This window comes from Sorex araneus, chromosome 4, assembly GCF_027595985.1.
Source record: "Sorex araneus isolate mSorAra2 chromosome 4, mSorAra2.pri, whole genome shotgun sequence".
Lineage (NCBI taxonomy): Eukaryota > Metazoa > Chordata > Mammalia > Eulipotyphla > Soricidae > Sorex > Sorex araneus.
Genome location: NC_073305.1, coordinates 176,569,112 through 176,585,557, shown reverse-complemented (window position 1 = coordinate 176,585,557; position 16,446 = coordinate 176,569,112). Strand labels below are relative to the sequence as shown.

Here is a 16,446-nt window from a genome sequence, read left to right as displayed (position 1 = left end):
CTTTACACACTACTGTTAGTTCTCAAGTGATGAGTCAGGGGTGCAGAGATAAGCAAGGCGTGTGGAATGTTGAAACTCAGAGGGCTAAAATTTGCCATTTAGCACTGATCAGCTTTTACAGCCCTCTTTTATTGGGTTAACGATCAAATCATCTAGCATGCCTCAAAGTACATAAGCTCAAAATACATAAGATCAAACCCACCTTAAAGTACATATTATTTTGTAGACTGATGATGCACAAAGTTCCTGACCACCTTGTAAATCTTTACATCCCACTTCCCATATATTCCATACCAAAATCTATACAAATTTATACAATAGCCCAATAAGGTATTTGTTTAGCTTTCATCCGATCATAGCAGAGCTCATCTATAACAGAAAGCGGCTGCTTTGGGACATGCTGATCTCAACCCAGTTTACTCAGATTTCCTAGCTGTTTGGAGCTCTGACATGGCCTTGTTTGCAAGGCAGCATTCCCAGAACCTCCTTGTGACTCTGGTCAGGCTCCAGCAACTACAGGTGTTGGCTCTCCTAATCTCAAAGCCTGACCACAGGCAGTTTCAAGGCCACTGAGCCATACAAATCACTGGGGAATGTTGTTTCCCCTGGGAACAGTTCACTTCTCCAGGCTGAGACTTGGGATTCAGAGGCATGAGGCCCGCAGCCAAGATGGTCAGGGAGCTGTGCCAGGAGGAACCCCAATAGGTAGACACATACAGGGGCCAGAGCAATAGTACAACAGGTAAGGCACTTGCCTTGCATGCAGCTGACCTGGGTTCAATCCCCAGGATTCTATATGGTCCCCTGAGAACCACCAGGAGTAATTCCTGAGTACAGAGCCAGGAGTAACCCCTGAGCATCACCGTGTGTGACCCAAAAAGCAAAAATAAATAAATAAATAATAAGATAGACACATACAAAAGAATGAAACTGAGTTCCTCTGTCACACCATATTTAAAATTAAGCCAAAGTTTATGATAGGTGTGTGTATATACAAAATTATAAAAACCTAGGAATAAGATATAATAGCTGTATCCTTGAAGCAGTTGGCAAAACCTTGAATACAACATTACCCAAAAGACAAAAGTAAGGTCAGATTGATTTCATATCTTCAAAGAATGAAACTCCTGTGTTTCAAAGAATATCAAGGTGCTATAAAAGGAATATAATGCCCACATCACTTGCTGGAGGCCTGGTTTTGACTGCTGGCACTGTTGACCCAGCACCAAGGGTGGACAGTCAAGCACCACTAGGTATGTCTTTCCTGCTCCCCCCAAAAAAGGAAAAAGGAAATCCACATATGCATGAAACCCTACTTTTAACAGAAAGACTAAAGATGCATAGTCCGTGAATGGAACTATATGACATGAGGGAGTGCCTGTGTGCTGGGGAAACGCTGTATGTCTGTGACAATGAACGACAAGAGTGAAATGTGGGGATCACTACAGATGGGAAATATTACTAGAGAGCAGAAGTTGGTGACCCACTCCCTTTAATATGTCAGAGTCTGGGTTAACAGATGAGGAAAGCCTGAAATGGCATCACAGCTAATAGAATTTTGTCATCTATCATAAACATAAATACACTCCTGTGTCCAAACACTCACACACACACACACAACTGACTACTCATCTATTCATTTATTTATTGTCCATTGCTGGACTCACATCCAGCAATGGACAATAATAGAATGACTGACCTGGCAGTACTAAGTGGTGCCACCAGAGTGGGGTGTAAGACTTTGCCCTAGAAAAGGCCCCACCTACATCCTGCAGGACTCAACACAGACCCGTTTCTCCTCTTTTAGATTCCAGGAGTCTGAAGGTGAGAACAGCAGGCAGTGGTGGCTGCGACACCAGTGAGAAGCAGAGAGAGTAAGAAGTGAAGATCCTACCCCAAGGATTCTTTTATTTTGAATTTACCCAAACTGAGACCAGATCTGTTCATCCCTTTATCATTCCTTGTTCTACCAACCAAGCCATCCATTAAGGCCTGCTAGCTTTTTATCTACCTGTAGGATCATGAATAAAACTTCTTAGAAGACATTTGACTTGCATGTGTGAGACAAAAGCACTAACAAACCATATATATGCTAGAGATCAAATAAAATTATTTTAAAAATTATTCAGTCCAAATAGAGGTATAAAAAGAAAGAAACAAAACATATTTGCACTAATAAAAGGAGGGGATGGAAAGAAAGTGGGGAGGGGGGCCAGGTCAGGGGAGCCAGGTACAAAGGTGGTGTTAAGGAATGATAGAGCCAAATATCCAAGCCTCAGAGTCAACTCTGAAATCAAGAGAACCAAACATAAACAATTGACCTTAGAAAGGTGCCTGTCAACCGGCCCCTCCTGCCGCCGAGATGTGAGGCCGGGGACCGCACATGTGTGCGGCCTCTCCGCAGCTGCACGAGCGTGAATCCAGACCCAGCTAAACTACTTTCGGCATGGGCAGCTCCTCGCAGAATGTCTCCAGCCTGAGAATTAAGCCGTGGCCCCATGCCCGCCCAGGAGGGGAAAGGTATTTCTCTCTCTCTCTCTCGCCTCTTCCTTTCCGGGGATGAAGGGCGTGGTGACCGCTATATTATGACGACCACAGATGGGGTTTACAAGCTTGCAATGATCCAATATCTGGAAGAAATCTCTCTGGACTTAGTTGTTAAATTACAGAAATCCAAAACAGCACGGCCGCTACCGCGGCCTTGCGACCTCATTTCTCTTCACAACAGGTCTGACTCTAGTGGGGTACTCCTAACAATAGTAGTGAGGTTTGTGTTGAAATATTGAATGTAACCAAAGTAAACAGAAAGTAAAGTGAAACTTATCAGTTACAAGGTGGGGGTGGTGGTGTGTGTGTGGGGGGCGGGATGGGAGGTGTACTGTGTGGGGTTTTTTTTTCTTTTGGTGGTGGGATATGGGCACTGGTGAAGGGATGGTTGTTTCAGCATTGTATTATTGAGACTTAAGCCTGAAAGCATTGTAATTTTCCACATGGTGATTTAACAAAATAAAATTCTTATTAAAAAAATGGAAAGGTGCCTGTCAAGAGGGCATGTTGCAGGGGTCTGGGGCGACCATGTGGGAGAATCAAGGAAGGATCCTGGGAACATTGGTGGAGGGAAGTTGACACTGGTGGGGCATCAGTGCTGCAATATGTATGTCTAAAACTCAATTACGGATCTTGTAAATCACGGTGTTCTAATAAAATTTTAAACATGCAAACAAAAATCATATTTGCAGAAAAGGGGAGGATATTTGCTGAGTTTTGTTAATTTAGGTAGATTAACAATCTAATAAGTCTCCCCAAAGGGCTAAATCTAATTAATAAATATTCACATTGGGTTATGTTTTATGAAGTGCCTGGAGAGTCACTGGCATCTTAGTCCATATTTTAAATAAATTTCTTAGGTGAAACCAAACTTGCAACAACAACACTTTACAGATGACACAAAGCCAGGCGAGATAGAAAGCATGTAATAAGTCATAATGAAGATTCAAAAGGTTAAGCATGTGATGGTTCAGTGGAGTTAGGGATGATGATAATCAACAACAATTTGGATTCTATACTATGCAAAGGTCAACTGGCCTGATTGTGAAGGTGTTGCAGAGGACACAAGGAGGGAGGGACCCAGAAACAAAAGACCTCTTATAAGGATAGTATGTCAACTAATTGGTCATTCTACAAACCTTATCTGTGTAAGCACATTTGCAACTCACAAACCCTTACAAGAGCATGTGCAACCTGATTGGTGGTTCCAGAATCAACCTATAACCTAAATTTTATGTGCAATCTAATTGGTCTTTCCAATTGGATGACTTTAGGTGGTAACCAAACAGAGAGTAGAACCACCTAAAGAGTACTATATAGATATATAGAGAGATACACATATACATACTATATAGATATATCACTTGTATCACTTGTCATCCTGTTGATCTTTGATTTGCTCAAGCGGACGCCAGTAACGTCTCCATTCGTCCCTTTCGCATGTGATTGTAGCCCAATGGTATATGCTCACTCCAGGAACAAGAAGAGCCTCAAGCCATTCCTTCAGGGTTTTGACAAAGAAGTCTGACCATCTCATAGGTGGGCAGCCATGCTGTCTTTTGACATCCCATGGAATCCAGTCAGTTACAGCTCTAGTCCAGTGGTCGTCTCTGAATCGCATTATGTGTCCAGCCCATCTGATTTTTTAAAAATTTTATTTTATTGAATCACCATGTGGAAGGTTACAAAGTTCTCAGGGTTATGTCTCAGTTATACAATACTCAAACACCCTTCCCTTCACCAGTGCCCATATTCCATCACCAACAACTCCAGTATACCTCCCGCCCCCTCCCGCCCCTCAGCCCCCGCCCACATAAGTGATGAGTTTCACTTTGTTTTCTCTTTACCTTGGTTACATTCCATGTTTCAACACATAACTCACTATTGTTGTTGGAGTTCCCCCCCCCCAAAAAAAAGACAGTCCTACTGCCAAGGAAGCATTTGATAGTTTTCCATTGCTGAGAATGTAGAGATATTAAGTCCCGCTGTTCCAAGTACATAACTTTTTTTCCCCCTCCTTCCCGCGCCACCGCTTAGTAATCCTCATAATATGACTGACGCCACGCTGCCCGACATAGGGGAAAAAAAACAAGAAAGATGGTTATTTCCCGTCCTCAGCCGGCGTGGGGCTATGGCTTAGTTGATAGTCTAGCAGCATGTCTGCAAGCAGTTTCTGGGACCAAAAGTAGTGCTCTGGTATTGGCCCCGTGAAAAAAGGAACCATTTCATATTGCTTACGATTAGATGACATTAGATCGCGCGCTGGTTTTGGATTTCTGTATAAAGTCCAGGGAAAATTCTGCCAGAAATTACATCACTACAAGCTTTTACCCTTTTGTGGTGTTCATAAGATGGAAAAACCTAGAGAGAGAAACCCTTCCCCGCTGTCGCAGCCCGGCGTAAACTCTCAGTTCACATTCTGGAGGTATTTCAGTGGGCTGCTGGTGTCCAGAGTAGTTCATTTGGGCTCTTCGATCTTACTCGAGCGGCAGCAGTGGCAGAAAAGCCCCATCTGATTTTTGATGCCTTGGCAAATGAGACAGCATCCCTGATTCTTGACAATCGATGGAAGTTGGAATTCCGATTCCTTCTCTCACTTGAGTGAGACATGATACTCCAAGCATAGCTCTTTCGATTCCTCTTTGGGATACTCGAATAGCATTCTCATCCTGTTGCGTAGGGCCCACGTCTCTGAGGCATATGTTAGTGCAGAAGAATGGTGGAGTTGAAAAGATGTGGCCGGAGCCGGAGGTTCTTTGCCTTCTTAACCACTTCTTCAATGATCTTGAAGGCGTCCCATGTTGCTCTCTTCCTCCTGCACAGTTCTGATGCCAAGTCGTTCCTCATGTTGAGTTCTCGACCCAGGTACACATCCTCATCCTCATCATCATCATCATTATCATCATCATCATCACGTTGATTGTCAAATTTCTCGAGTGGTCTCAGTAATGTCTCCATTAGTCCAAGCCCTGAGGTTTTAGATGCCTCTCTCTACTCATCCTTCCAACGATGCCGTACTGGAGGCTCTTTCAGGGTCAGGGGAATGAGACGCAGCTTGTTACTGGTTTTGGCATATTAATACACCATGGAGACCTTGTGAGGCTCTCCCATGTGGGCAGGAAACTCCCAGTATTTGCCAGGTTCTCCCAGAGGGAGAAGTAGGCTATAAGATATTGCTTCCAGGAGCTTGCTTTTAAGTCTCTGGATGCTGGCCGTTGACAGGATTACACGGCACCAGCACTGGGGGCAGTCCCTGGGTGTCACAGCCTAGCTGTGGGGAAATAGTTTATGTCTTAACACACTGTTATTTTATTCCTAGCTCCTCATTTGTCAAAACCTTGAACAAGGCCTCACTGAAACCTTGAGGAGGACCCTATTCCCACAGTTGCATCAGTTCCTTCCAAAAGAAAAATCCATTCCAGGCAGAACTATAGCTTCCCTGCATTATCCTAAAATGGCCCTACTGATAGTGCCCTCCCAGAACTAAGCCGCTGAGCTTGCTAAGGACCGTTTTCTGAAAACGCAATTATAAAGCCTGGTCTATGCTAAAAGCCTCTCCCTATGCTCTAGATATCAGGTCCCATAACTAGTTGGTTCAGGTTTTTAGTTACCTTTGTGAAAATCTGAGTTAACATGACAACTGACTTTTATATTTTTTTACAGCACAGTCAGCTTTCTCTGCCAAATATAGTTTTCTGGAAAGATAACATGAGAGAGAACACTATGGATATTTAGAGAAGTGTTATGGAGAAAATGAGGAGGCAAAGCCCAGAAGAGAAGAATCAGATCTCTAGTGAATCATTTTACCCACCCCAATTGCATATGGAATTTGAATGGTGATCTTATCAATCTAATTTGCACAAAGGCCTATGAGATGATCGGCTTATAAGGGCTCTTGCATCTGATTGGTCTATCCCACAACCATCCACACTCTCTTTTGTTATACATCATCCAATTGGTTGATCCAGTCGCCCCATAGAGCATACCAGATACCAGAAACAATGAAAGGTGTGGATATGTAATGTACATAAACCCAAATCACTGTATACTAGGACTGGTGCTAGAGGATTAAAGAGGAGAAGATAAGATAGCAGTGTGACCTGGAAGCAGAAGATAAAAGAAGTGGTGCAGCAAATAGAATGATTAGGAGGCAGGGAGGAAGAGGGAAGGTAATCAGGGTTGCAGTCTACGATACAAAGGTTCCTATATGACCTGTTAAGTCACTTTTAAAACAAGGGTAACATAAAAGTCCTCTGGTAATCAGCGCGTAATCTTACATAATATACACAAGAACCCAGAGTTACTCAGTAGCTATAAGAGGACTGAATAGTGTTTCTGAAGATAGTGTTTGAAGGTTTTCCAGGGGAGCTTATCTCTTCTCCTGAATAGGCCCCCATCACAAGGATTTGTGAATACTATATACTGACTTGCTATGACTTCAAATCTAGGTTTTCAGAGCGTGTTTTGGATAAAATTGTTTTTGTTTAGGGCTGGAGAGATGGTCAAGTATGTAAGGCACTTTCCTTGCACACAGCCAAGCAAGGGTCATTCCTTGGTATCTCATACTGATGCAGGCAGGTAGGTTAGGGAAATCCCCCCACCCCGCAACACACACACATGATGGCAATGAAATTTCTGGGAAGCAAATTTCTAAGGCTGACCCACCTTGTGAATACAGAAAGCAAGACCCAAAATAAGACCTTCAGCAGCGGACCTCAAGGAGATTGGACACCTCCCCATGAAGGAAATTCCTCAAATACCCTCAGACCTCTCCCTTAACTTTAGTGATTCAGCCCAGAGAAGACTTCAGAACATTCCAGACCAAGACATCCCAAGAAGATACCCTATAAAAGCCACCTTGAACAGAGACACACAAAAGAACCCCTGAATCGAGAGCTCTCTGCAGAGATGCCTCCGAACTTCAAGCCAGGCCGACTTCACCAGGGTGCCTCAGATGGGAGCGGGAGTTGTCCCTCCACTGCCCCCTAAGAAACCCGGTGGTCGCCAACTTTCAGAATCCAGTGAGAAGTCCTGTTGTGTAAGTTTAGTGATGGCAAACTCCAGGCCTCAAGGAATAGGGAATGGGCTGGTCCTTCTCATCCCCCCGCCATGGGACCCTGAAAGTCATGCTCACAAACTGCCTCCAGCTGCTACTTAAGCTCCTTAATGGCCATGATCCAGAGACACACAAAAGTATCTCTGAACCAAGCAGCTTGCTGCAGAGATTTCTCCAGACCCTAATTATCTAAAACTTAGAATTCCAGGAGTGTGCCATGCGACATCTTATGCTATTCATAACAAGTAATACAAAAGAGAGCATGGGGGAGAATGTCTGCCATAGAGGCAGGGGGGAGGGGTGGGATGAGTGGATACTGTGGACCTTGGTGGTGGAAGATGTGCCTTGGTGGAGGGTTGGGTGTTAAATCATTGTATGACTGAAACTCAAACATGAATATCACATATCCTTCTCTCCCGGAAGGGAGCATAACATGACACTAGTCATAGCCATGCCACCAGATGCCACATCAGCTGTTTCACTCAAGGTGCCCAGAGAGGGGCGAATGGGAGCCCTTCTAGCCCCAAGGGATCCTTCCCCGGCACCTGAAAACCTCCAGAACCCAACCGCCACCATGCTCAAGGCCGCTCCCCACACGCTCGGGTCAAATGTCACGCACAAGTGAACACAATACAACATACCTTACCTATGTCTAGGAGTACCGCACTACATTTGATGGGGTTCAAATAGTAGGCAAAAAATCATAGATATATATATATGTGTATATACATATATATATATTCACAGTTATATATACGAAAGTTCACAAGGCTCAACCTTTAACAACATGTTAGTGATATCTTATAGAAGATCTTAATGGCCACTGCCAAAATAAAACAATTTTCATACTCTTTACTTTATGGATGCTTTTTTGTAGCATTTTCAGTGATTTTTCATAACAAACAAGCACTGTAGCACTGCACTGTCATCCTGTTGTTCATTGATTTGCTCAAGCGGGCACGAGTAACATCTCCATTGTGAGACTTGTTAGTTACTGTTCTTGGCATTTCAAATATACCACAGGGAGCTTCCCAGACTCTGCCATGTGGGCGGGATACTCTCGGTAACTTGTCGGGCTCTCCGAGAGGGATGGAGGAATTGAACCTGGGTCGGCCGAGTGCAAGTGCCCTACCCGCTGTGGTATGGCTCAAGCCATTAGGTTACCTTACTAGTATAAGTATTGGATCAAAATCAGTGCTATTGTCATTCTGTTATCCGTTAGTTGATATCAGTAAACGTTTATTTTGTTTATACAATGTTTATTTCACTTCATTTTAACCAGTTCTCCAAGTATGCATTGTCCTGAACTATTGCTATTCTGATATGTGCCTTTACTACACATGGGTCAGTAAAAGGTCAAGGTCAAAATATGCTTTCCTGGAGTGATTCTATAAAAACTTGTGGTGAGGGATGGAGCAATTGCACAGTGGGTAGGGCATTTGCCTTGTACGGGGCCAACTGGGTTAGATTTCCAGTGTCCTATACGGTCCCCCAAGCACTGCCAGGAGTGATTCCTGAGTGCAGAGCCAGGAGTAACCCCTGTCATGGGATGTGATCCAAAAAGAAAAAAAAAAAAAAACCAAAAAACAAAAAACCTCGGTTCTACTATTCCAGATGGCTTTATCAAATCACAAATATGTTTTTAAATGTTATTCCACTGGTCTGAAGGAGGAACTGGGTTCAAGAAATTATGTGCAAAGATAGAATCTTATTGTCATCTTTATGACCGTAAGAACTTATATTCTATGATCTGTCCAACCAATAGGAAGTCACTAGCTTTTTCCCAGATGGAGGAAGTTCTTACTCATAGTCCACAAGTCAGCCTGTTATTGCTCCAGGTCTTACCAGTAATATTCAGTATTTTTCCTCTTGCTCAGGGACCTCCTGGCACCCCAGGTCCTCAGGGTCTTCTTGATTCCCCTGATATTCTGGGTCTTCCCGTCTCCAGAGGTGAACATGGTCTGCCAGGTATTGCGGGATCTGTGGTAAGTATTTGACACCATTCTGATCTTTTATAACAAACAAACAATACAAAATACATTATTTCAGTTCTGCTTTGGGACAGGGATTGGTGTTTGGGATGGAAACACCCCAAATATGGTGGTGGGAAGGTGTCATAGTGGTGGGATTGGTGTTTGAATATTAAATGTAATCAAATATTGTGAACTACCTCCGCTACCCATCTGCTGCCATGCTTCAGGCCGCTTTCCGGATGCTCCAACCTAGCTTCACACATGAATGAAGTCCCACCCTAGGCTCACGCATGAGTGAAGTCCCACGGAACACATAGAATGTAGAACTTTGTGACCTTGGACTCTGGACTCAACAGGGCCCGGAAGCAGAGATCCTCTGCCTGCTTCCCCCAATCTCCAGCAGCCCAGGGATCACACCCATAAGCCACACCCTGCCACACCCTGCCTCCTCACTGGCCACCCTCCAGGTCTTAACGGCTGCTCCTCTCAGACTGGAGTATAAAATGAGGCCCCCATAGCCATGCCAACGGACTCCACGCCAGGTTGTTTTCATTAGGAGTGCCCCAGAGAGGGGCAGGTGAGAACCCTCCCTACCCCAAAGGACCCAGCCCAGGCAGCCGACCTCCACTACCCAACCGCTGCCATGCTCCAAGCCGATTTCCGACACATTATAAGACACTTCCTACCCATTTTCCATAATTACCACACCATATTTGATGGAGTTCAGACAGTAGGCAACAAATCATAGAGAGTAATACACACACACACACACACACACACACACACACACACACACACACCTCTTGGAGAGTCTGGCAAGCTATCGAGAGTATCCTGCCCACACGGGCAGAGCCTGGAAAGCTACCCATGGCATATTCAATATGCCAAAAACAGTAACGATAGGTCTCATTCCCCTGACCCTGAAAGAGCCTCCAATCGTTGGGAAAAAGAGTAAGGAGAGGCTGCTAAAATCTCAGGTCTGGGAGGAATAGAGATGTTACAGGTGCCCACTAGAGTAAATCGACAAACAAAGGGATGATAGTTGTTACCTTATAAAATAAAAAAATATTTTAAACCCTATAAAATAAAAAAATTTAAAAAACTCAAACATGCACCTTCTTCAGATGGAACCCTGGCGACACTGAGCAGCAACTAACATGGCTCCGGCTTGCGGGACTGGGACACATGCGAGCTGCGGGGGGCACTGGAGGGGGGCGGCACCAGCCCAACCTTCAAGTGGTCCCGGCTGCCGGAAGTCACGCCCTCGACCCACCCTCAGTGCCATCTTGCCACATTCAACAGAGAAGAGGCCAGGCATTCTGGTGAGCAACGCGGCCAGAGAAATGCTCCAGACTCGAAACCGGGCCAGCAACACCGGGGATCCAGACAGAGGAGGTGCAGCCAGCACACCTTCTCCAGATGGAGCCCTGGCGACACTGAGCAGCAACTAACACGGCTCCGGCTTGCGGGACTGGGACACATCCGAACCGCGCGCCGCGTGACCTTTTCTAAAAAGTGAAAACATGCAATCTTTTAATGAAAAACCAATTATCAAATGCTTCCTTAGTAGGGCTATCTTTCTTGGGGGGAAACTCCAACAACAATAGTGAGTTTTGTTTTGCAATATTGAATGTAATCAAGGTAAAGAAAAAATGAAGTGAAATTCATCAGTTATACAGTTGGGGGTGGGAGGCGGGGGTCGGGGGTATACTGGGGATTTTGGTGGTGGAATATGGGCACTGGTGAAGGTATGGTGTTTGAATTTTGTATAGCTGAGACATAAATCTGAAAACTTTGTAACTTTCCACATGGTGATAAAATAAAAATTAAAAAAAAAACCTCAAACATGAAAGCTTTGTAACTGGATTTCAAGGTGATTCAATTAAAAAAAATGAAAGGAAAAAAAGCCATCTTGAAGGATGTGCATATGCTACCTGAGCCCATGTGCTGCTTGAGCCCATGTGGCTGAGCACATGTGTCACCCGCATCTCCCCTCTTGAGATGTGTACTTCCATGCTTTCATGTCTAATGCTGAGATGTGTGTAGGGGCTCTCTCCGCCCTTGGAGAAGCCTGGCTTCTCTCTTGAGCACGTTACTCTCCACTCTCTCCCACTTTCTCTTCCTCTCTCCCTTCAAAATCTCCAAATAAATCTGTCTTATTTTACTTCTTGTCTACTCCTGAAATTCTTTTCTGCAAGGTGAGACAAGAACCTGGTAACCCTGGGTCCTGGCAGAGGCGGATGAGGAGAAGGTGACCATCTTTCTCCTCTCTGCTTCACATCAGCCACCCGTGGGGTGCACCGACTTCAATATGGTCCCCTGAGCCCACCAGGAGTGATTCCTGAGTGCAGAGCCAGGAGTAACCCCTAAGCACCGCCGGGTGTGGCCCCCAAACAAAATAAAGTTGTTTGTGTTTTGAACTTGGCTTGCTGTGATGAAATTGTTTCAGTGTTGAATATTACAACTTTCGATCTATATAAACATGTGCAGAGTAGTGCCAGACTACCATGCTATCATGTGCTTATCATGATTATATGGCAGACGGCCAGGTTACGGACCCCAGAGTGAGGACAAAGTATTTAAACTAGTTCCATGGAAATTAAAAATTGAGTTTAAAATTTATAAAACCAGCAAGCTCTTCTGGGAAGGGACAGTTGCTGTTATCTTGTCTTCTCCCTAGGTAAGGCAAAACGTGCCTCAGGGGACCAGTCTTGAGGCAATTCATTGATCACTGTGGTGCCCTTCAGTCTGAAAATCACCCTTCCTGAAAATGTGTTTCCCAGGCCCTAAGAGATAGTACAGCCAATTAAGGCCCTTGTCTTGAATATAGTCAACAGGGTTTAATCCCAAGCACCCCATACTGTCCCCCAAACACCAGTAGCAGTGATCTCTGTGCACAGAGCCGGGAGGAAGTCCTGGGCACATCCAGATGTGGCCCCAAACAAAAAATAACCCCCCAAAGTGCTTCTCTATTCTTCTTATCTATAAAAACTGCTCTTTGTATCATATAGACAAGATTTTTTCTTTTCTTTTTGGGTCACACCCGGCGATGCACACTCCTGGCTTTGCACTTAGGAATCAGGAATTACTCCTGGCGGTGCGTGGGGGGGCATATGGGATGCTGGGAATTGAACCCGGGTTGGCCGCGTGCAAGGCAATCACCCTACTCGTTGTACTACCACACTGGCCCCCGAACCTTTGCTAAACCACTGACAAAGACAATCAGACTCTAATGCAATTATTATTTTTTTCTTTGCATTTTTTTGGGCAAACAAAACAGCGCCCTAAGCGCCTGCCTTCCAGCTGCCATACTGAGCAAGTCCGCGCGGTGACGCCCGGGTCCTAGACTTAATTAAACATGCCCTGGGCCCAATGCACCCAGAGCCGCCACTCCTGGCAACGAAGTCTATAAATAGGTGCATCTCTCCCGGCCTCGGCTGCCGCCTGGACGGTGGGAGGGGCCCGGGGCGGTGGGGGCGTTTCGGGGCGCGGCTTCGGGCCCTGCCGCTGTTCGGAACCCGGGTGCTGATCCGCCAGAAGGCGCCGGGGCCGCGCGGGGCAGCCGCGTGCGGGGACGCGCCGGCGATGCCCGCAGCTGCTCCCGCCGCTGCCCGGGCCGCGCGCGTCCCCTGGGAGGCCGCGCTCTGAGGCCTCGCGCCCTCCTGGGCAGCCCCCCACCCCACCCCACCCCACCCCCCGGGCGCCTTCTCGGAGCTCGGCGGCCGCTCGCCATGGCCCGCGCGGGCTCGGGGCTCGGGCGGCCCCGGGCGCCGCCACCGCCGCCGCCGCCGCCGCTGCTGCTGCTGCTGCCGACGCTGCTGCTGGGCCTGTGGCTGCTGCCCGGCGTCCGCGCGGCCGCCCCGCCGCCGTCCGAGCCGCGCGCCGCGCTGCCGGCCGTGGAGCAGCTGCTGGAGGAGTTCGGGCGGCAGCTGCGGCAGGAGCGGCCGCCCGACGAGGAGCCGGAGCCGGAGCCGGAGCAGGAGCCGCGCGCCGAGGGCGGCTGCCCCGGGCCGGGCGGCGGCGGCGGCGGGTACAGCGCCCTGCACGACGCCATCATCCGCACCCGGGACTCGCTGGCGGCGGGCGCCAGCTTCCTGCGCGCGCCGGCGGCCGTGCGCGACGGGGCCGAGTGCGTGGCCGCCTGCTGCGCCGAGCCGCGCTGCTCCGTGGCCGTGGTGGAGCGGCCCGCGCGGCCCGCGCCCGCCGCGCTCGGCTGCTACCTGTTCAACTGCACGGCGCGCGGCCGCAGCGTCTGCAGGTTCGCCGCGCACCGCGGCTACAGCAGCTACAGCCTCCGCCGCGCCGCGCCCGGCCGGCCCGCGCCCGGCCGCGCCGCGCCCCCGCCGGGTAAGCGCGCGCCCGCGTCCCCCAGCCCCGGGGCGGGCGGGCGGGCGGGCTCCGGGGAGGCTCGGGACGCACCCTCGGGCTCCCGGCGGCGTCGGGGAGACGCGCTAGGCTAGGCCCGGACTGCGGGGCCTTCCTGGGCCCCGTGAGCGGGAGAAGCAGAAACAGCCCCATCCCCCCACCCCGCTTCTCGGGTCTCCTAGTTTCCGCCTTCGGAAGCGCGGCTCTGCAGTTAGGCAGGAAACTAGGCTTAAGGAGGCCTGCCGGGGCTTCCCAGCATCCCATATGGTCCCCCGAGCACCGCCAGGAGTAACCCCCCGTGCATCGCCGGGTGTGACCCAAAAATAAATAAAGAAAAAAGGGTGGTTTCCGGGAAGTGCAGAAAGGGTGGGCAGGAGCGGGCCCCGCGCGAGCCAGCTGCTTCTGGAGGTTTCCTAGGCTTGGGATGATCGAGTGGGCCCGCAGGCATGGGTCAGAGGGCCGGGGTGCCTGGCTTGCAGGTGGGAGCACTCCGAGCTCCTGAGCACCGCCCGGGGGGAGAGACAACGCGCCCCTCCCCGCCGCCCTCGCAGGAAGTAACACCCCAGTAGGTCCAGGTGTGCCCTGCCTCCTTTAAAAAAAAAAAATCTGAGCTTACTCCCGGAAACTAGATTTAAATACGAGGAAAGCCTAGAGAAAAGGAAATGTTTTATTTTGGTTTCAGAGGTTTGTTCGAAAGCGTGGCCCTTGGGCCCAGTGATTTTGAAAGTAAAGTCGGATTCCAGGTTGCTCACGCAATCGTTCTGGGTTCGCTCTTGTGACTCCGGACACCCTGTTTTAGTCATCGGACGAAATTGGGGGGAGGGGCCACGGGAAGTTGGGTATATTTTAATTAGATCTGTGTCCCATTCACTACCAGTTCCCTTTTATAAAAATGAGAAATCAGGGCTCGATTTCAATGGAAAATGAAGTTTTAGAAGTATCTCTTTAAAAAAAAATGAGTGAGAAGACAGGACTTGACTTCAATGGAAAATGAAGCTTTAGAAGTATCTTTTTTTAAAAAAAATAAAAGATAGACTGAGAAGACAGGACTTGATTTCAATGGAAAATGAAGTTTTAGAAGTATCTCTTTTTAAAAAAAAAATGATGCTTTTTTTTGGGGGCTGGAGTGATAGTACTTTGGATATGGTGTTTGCCTTGCACACAGCCAACCTGGGTTGGATCCCATGTAGTTCCCAGAACACAGGAGTAATTCCTCAGTGCAGAGCCAGAAGTAACCCGGGAGCATCACCAGGTGTGGCACTAAAACAGAAACAAAAAGATTCTCTCCCTTTTAATGCTTTCACTTCACTTTCTGCAAGTATTCAAACCGGAAGCCACAACACCCAAAGACATAAAAAAAAAAATGTGTAGCAGTTGAGATTAAGGTCACTTGTTGGGTCTGCGTCTTGCTGACTCACTGTCTGTTATACTGCAAGACTAAAGGTGGCCTCAAGCCACTTTTGAATATGGCGTCTGTCTGTAGGTTCTCTAAGAAGGGTCTGAAAATCTGTGTCCAGGTGTCCTGTCTCCCTGCCCACCTCCCCAATAGAAGGCCAAGAGCCTTGGTCGGGAGAACAGATATCAAAGGTCACTTGGTCGGGAGAACAGATATCAAAGGTCACTAGTAGCTCCCTTCTGAAAGCAGACACTGGGAAGGACCCCCAAACTTTCTCCCTGGAGAAAATTTTGACTGTTGCACATCCTCCAGTGACTGTTGCACATCTTCCCGCTGTCTGAACAGGGACCCCACTAAATCACAGCAGCAAAGAAGTCAAAGTCTTTTCCCTTTTTTTCTCCTCCTTTATCTGCAAGAAACAGACATAGCCGATAGGAAACTTCCTATGTGCTGGGGGGGAGCCAAAAGGAGAATGACCAAGGAAAGAACATGTCCATGGGAAGTTTTTTAATGGTGACACCTAGCGGGTAGCTCGTGGCTTAGAATGCCTGCCTTGTAAGTTTAAGGTCATGAGTTCAATCCCCAGTGCTGCCACAGGCACCCCGTGTGAATCTGGCAGTTCTATAGCCTGTGGTCCCCGAGTGCCACAAGCAGTTTACGGCCACACCACAGCCAAGTGTGTGAGCACTGCAACTAAGAGGATTGTCTGTGACTGCCCCTAAAAAAACATGTAAGTACCATGGACAGGAAGTGCAACCCCAGGCAAGCATGTGTTCATTTACCCAAGCGACTCCCAGAATATGGATGAATAGCACGACTAAAAAGAGCAACCCCCTTGGGGCTGGAGAGATAGCACAGCGGGTAGGGCGTTTGCCTTGCACGCGGCCGACCCGGGTTCGAATCCCAGCATCCCATATGGTCGCCTGAGCACAGCCAGGGGTAATTCCTGAGTGCAGAGCCAGGAGTAACCCCTGTGCATCGCCAGGTGTGACCCAAAAAGCAAAAAAAAAAAAAAAATAAAATAAAAAAATAAAAAGAGCAACCCTCGTGAATGTGTGTGCAAGCACCACAACTAAAGGAGGTACTCGATGTGGAACCCCCAGCAAGCA

The 16,446-nt window shown here is 47.9% G+C and overlaps 1 protein-coding gene across 1 annotated transcript in view; it reads left to right on the top strand.

The window, feature by feature from the left end:
• The first annotated feature begins 13,058 nt into the window (after window positions 1-13,058).
• The window catches only part of LRP11 (LDL receptor related protein 11), a 52,364-nt gene continuing 48,976 nt past the window's right edge, over window positions 13,059-16,446 (top strand). The window contains exon 1 of the mRNA XM_055136100.1: window positions 13,059-13,923. Coding sequence (XP_054992075.1) covers window positions 13,308-13,923 — 616 coding nt within the window. The 5' untranslated portion in view covers window positions 13,059-13,307. The remainder of the gene's footprint in view (window positions 13,924-16,446) is intronic.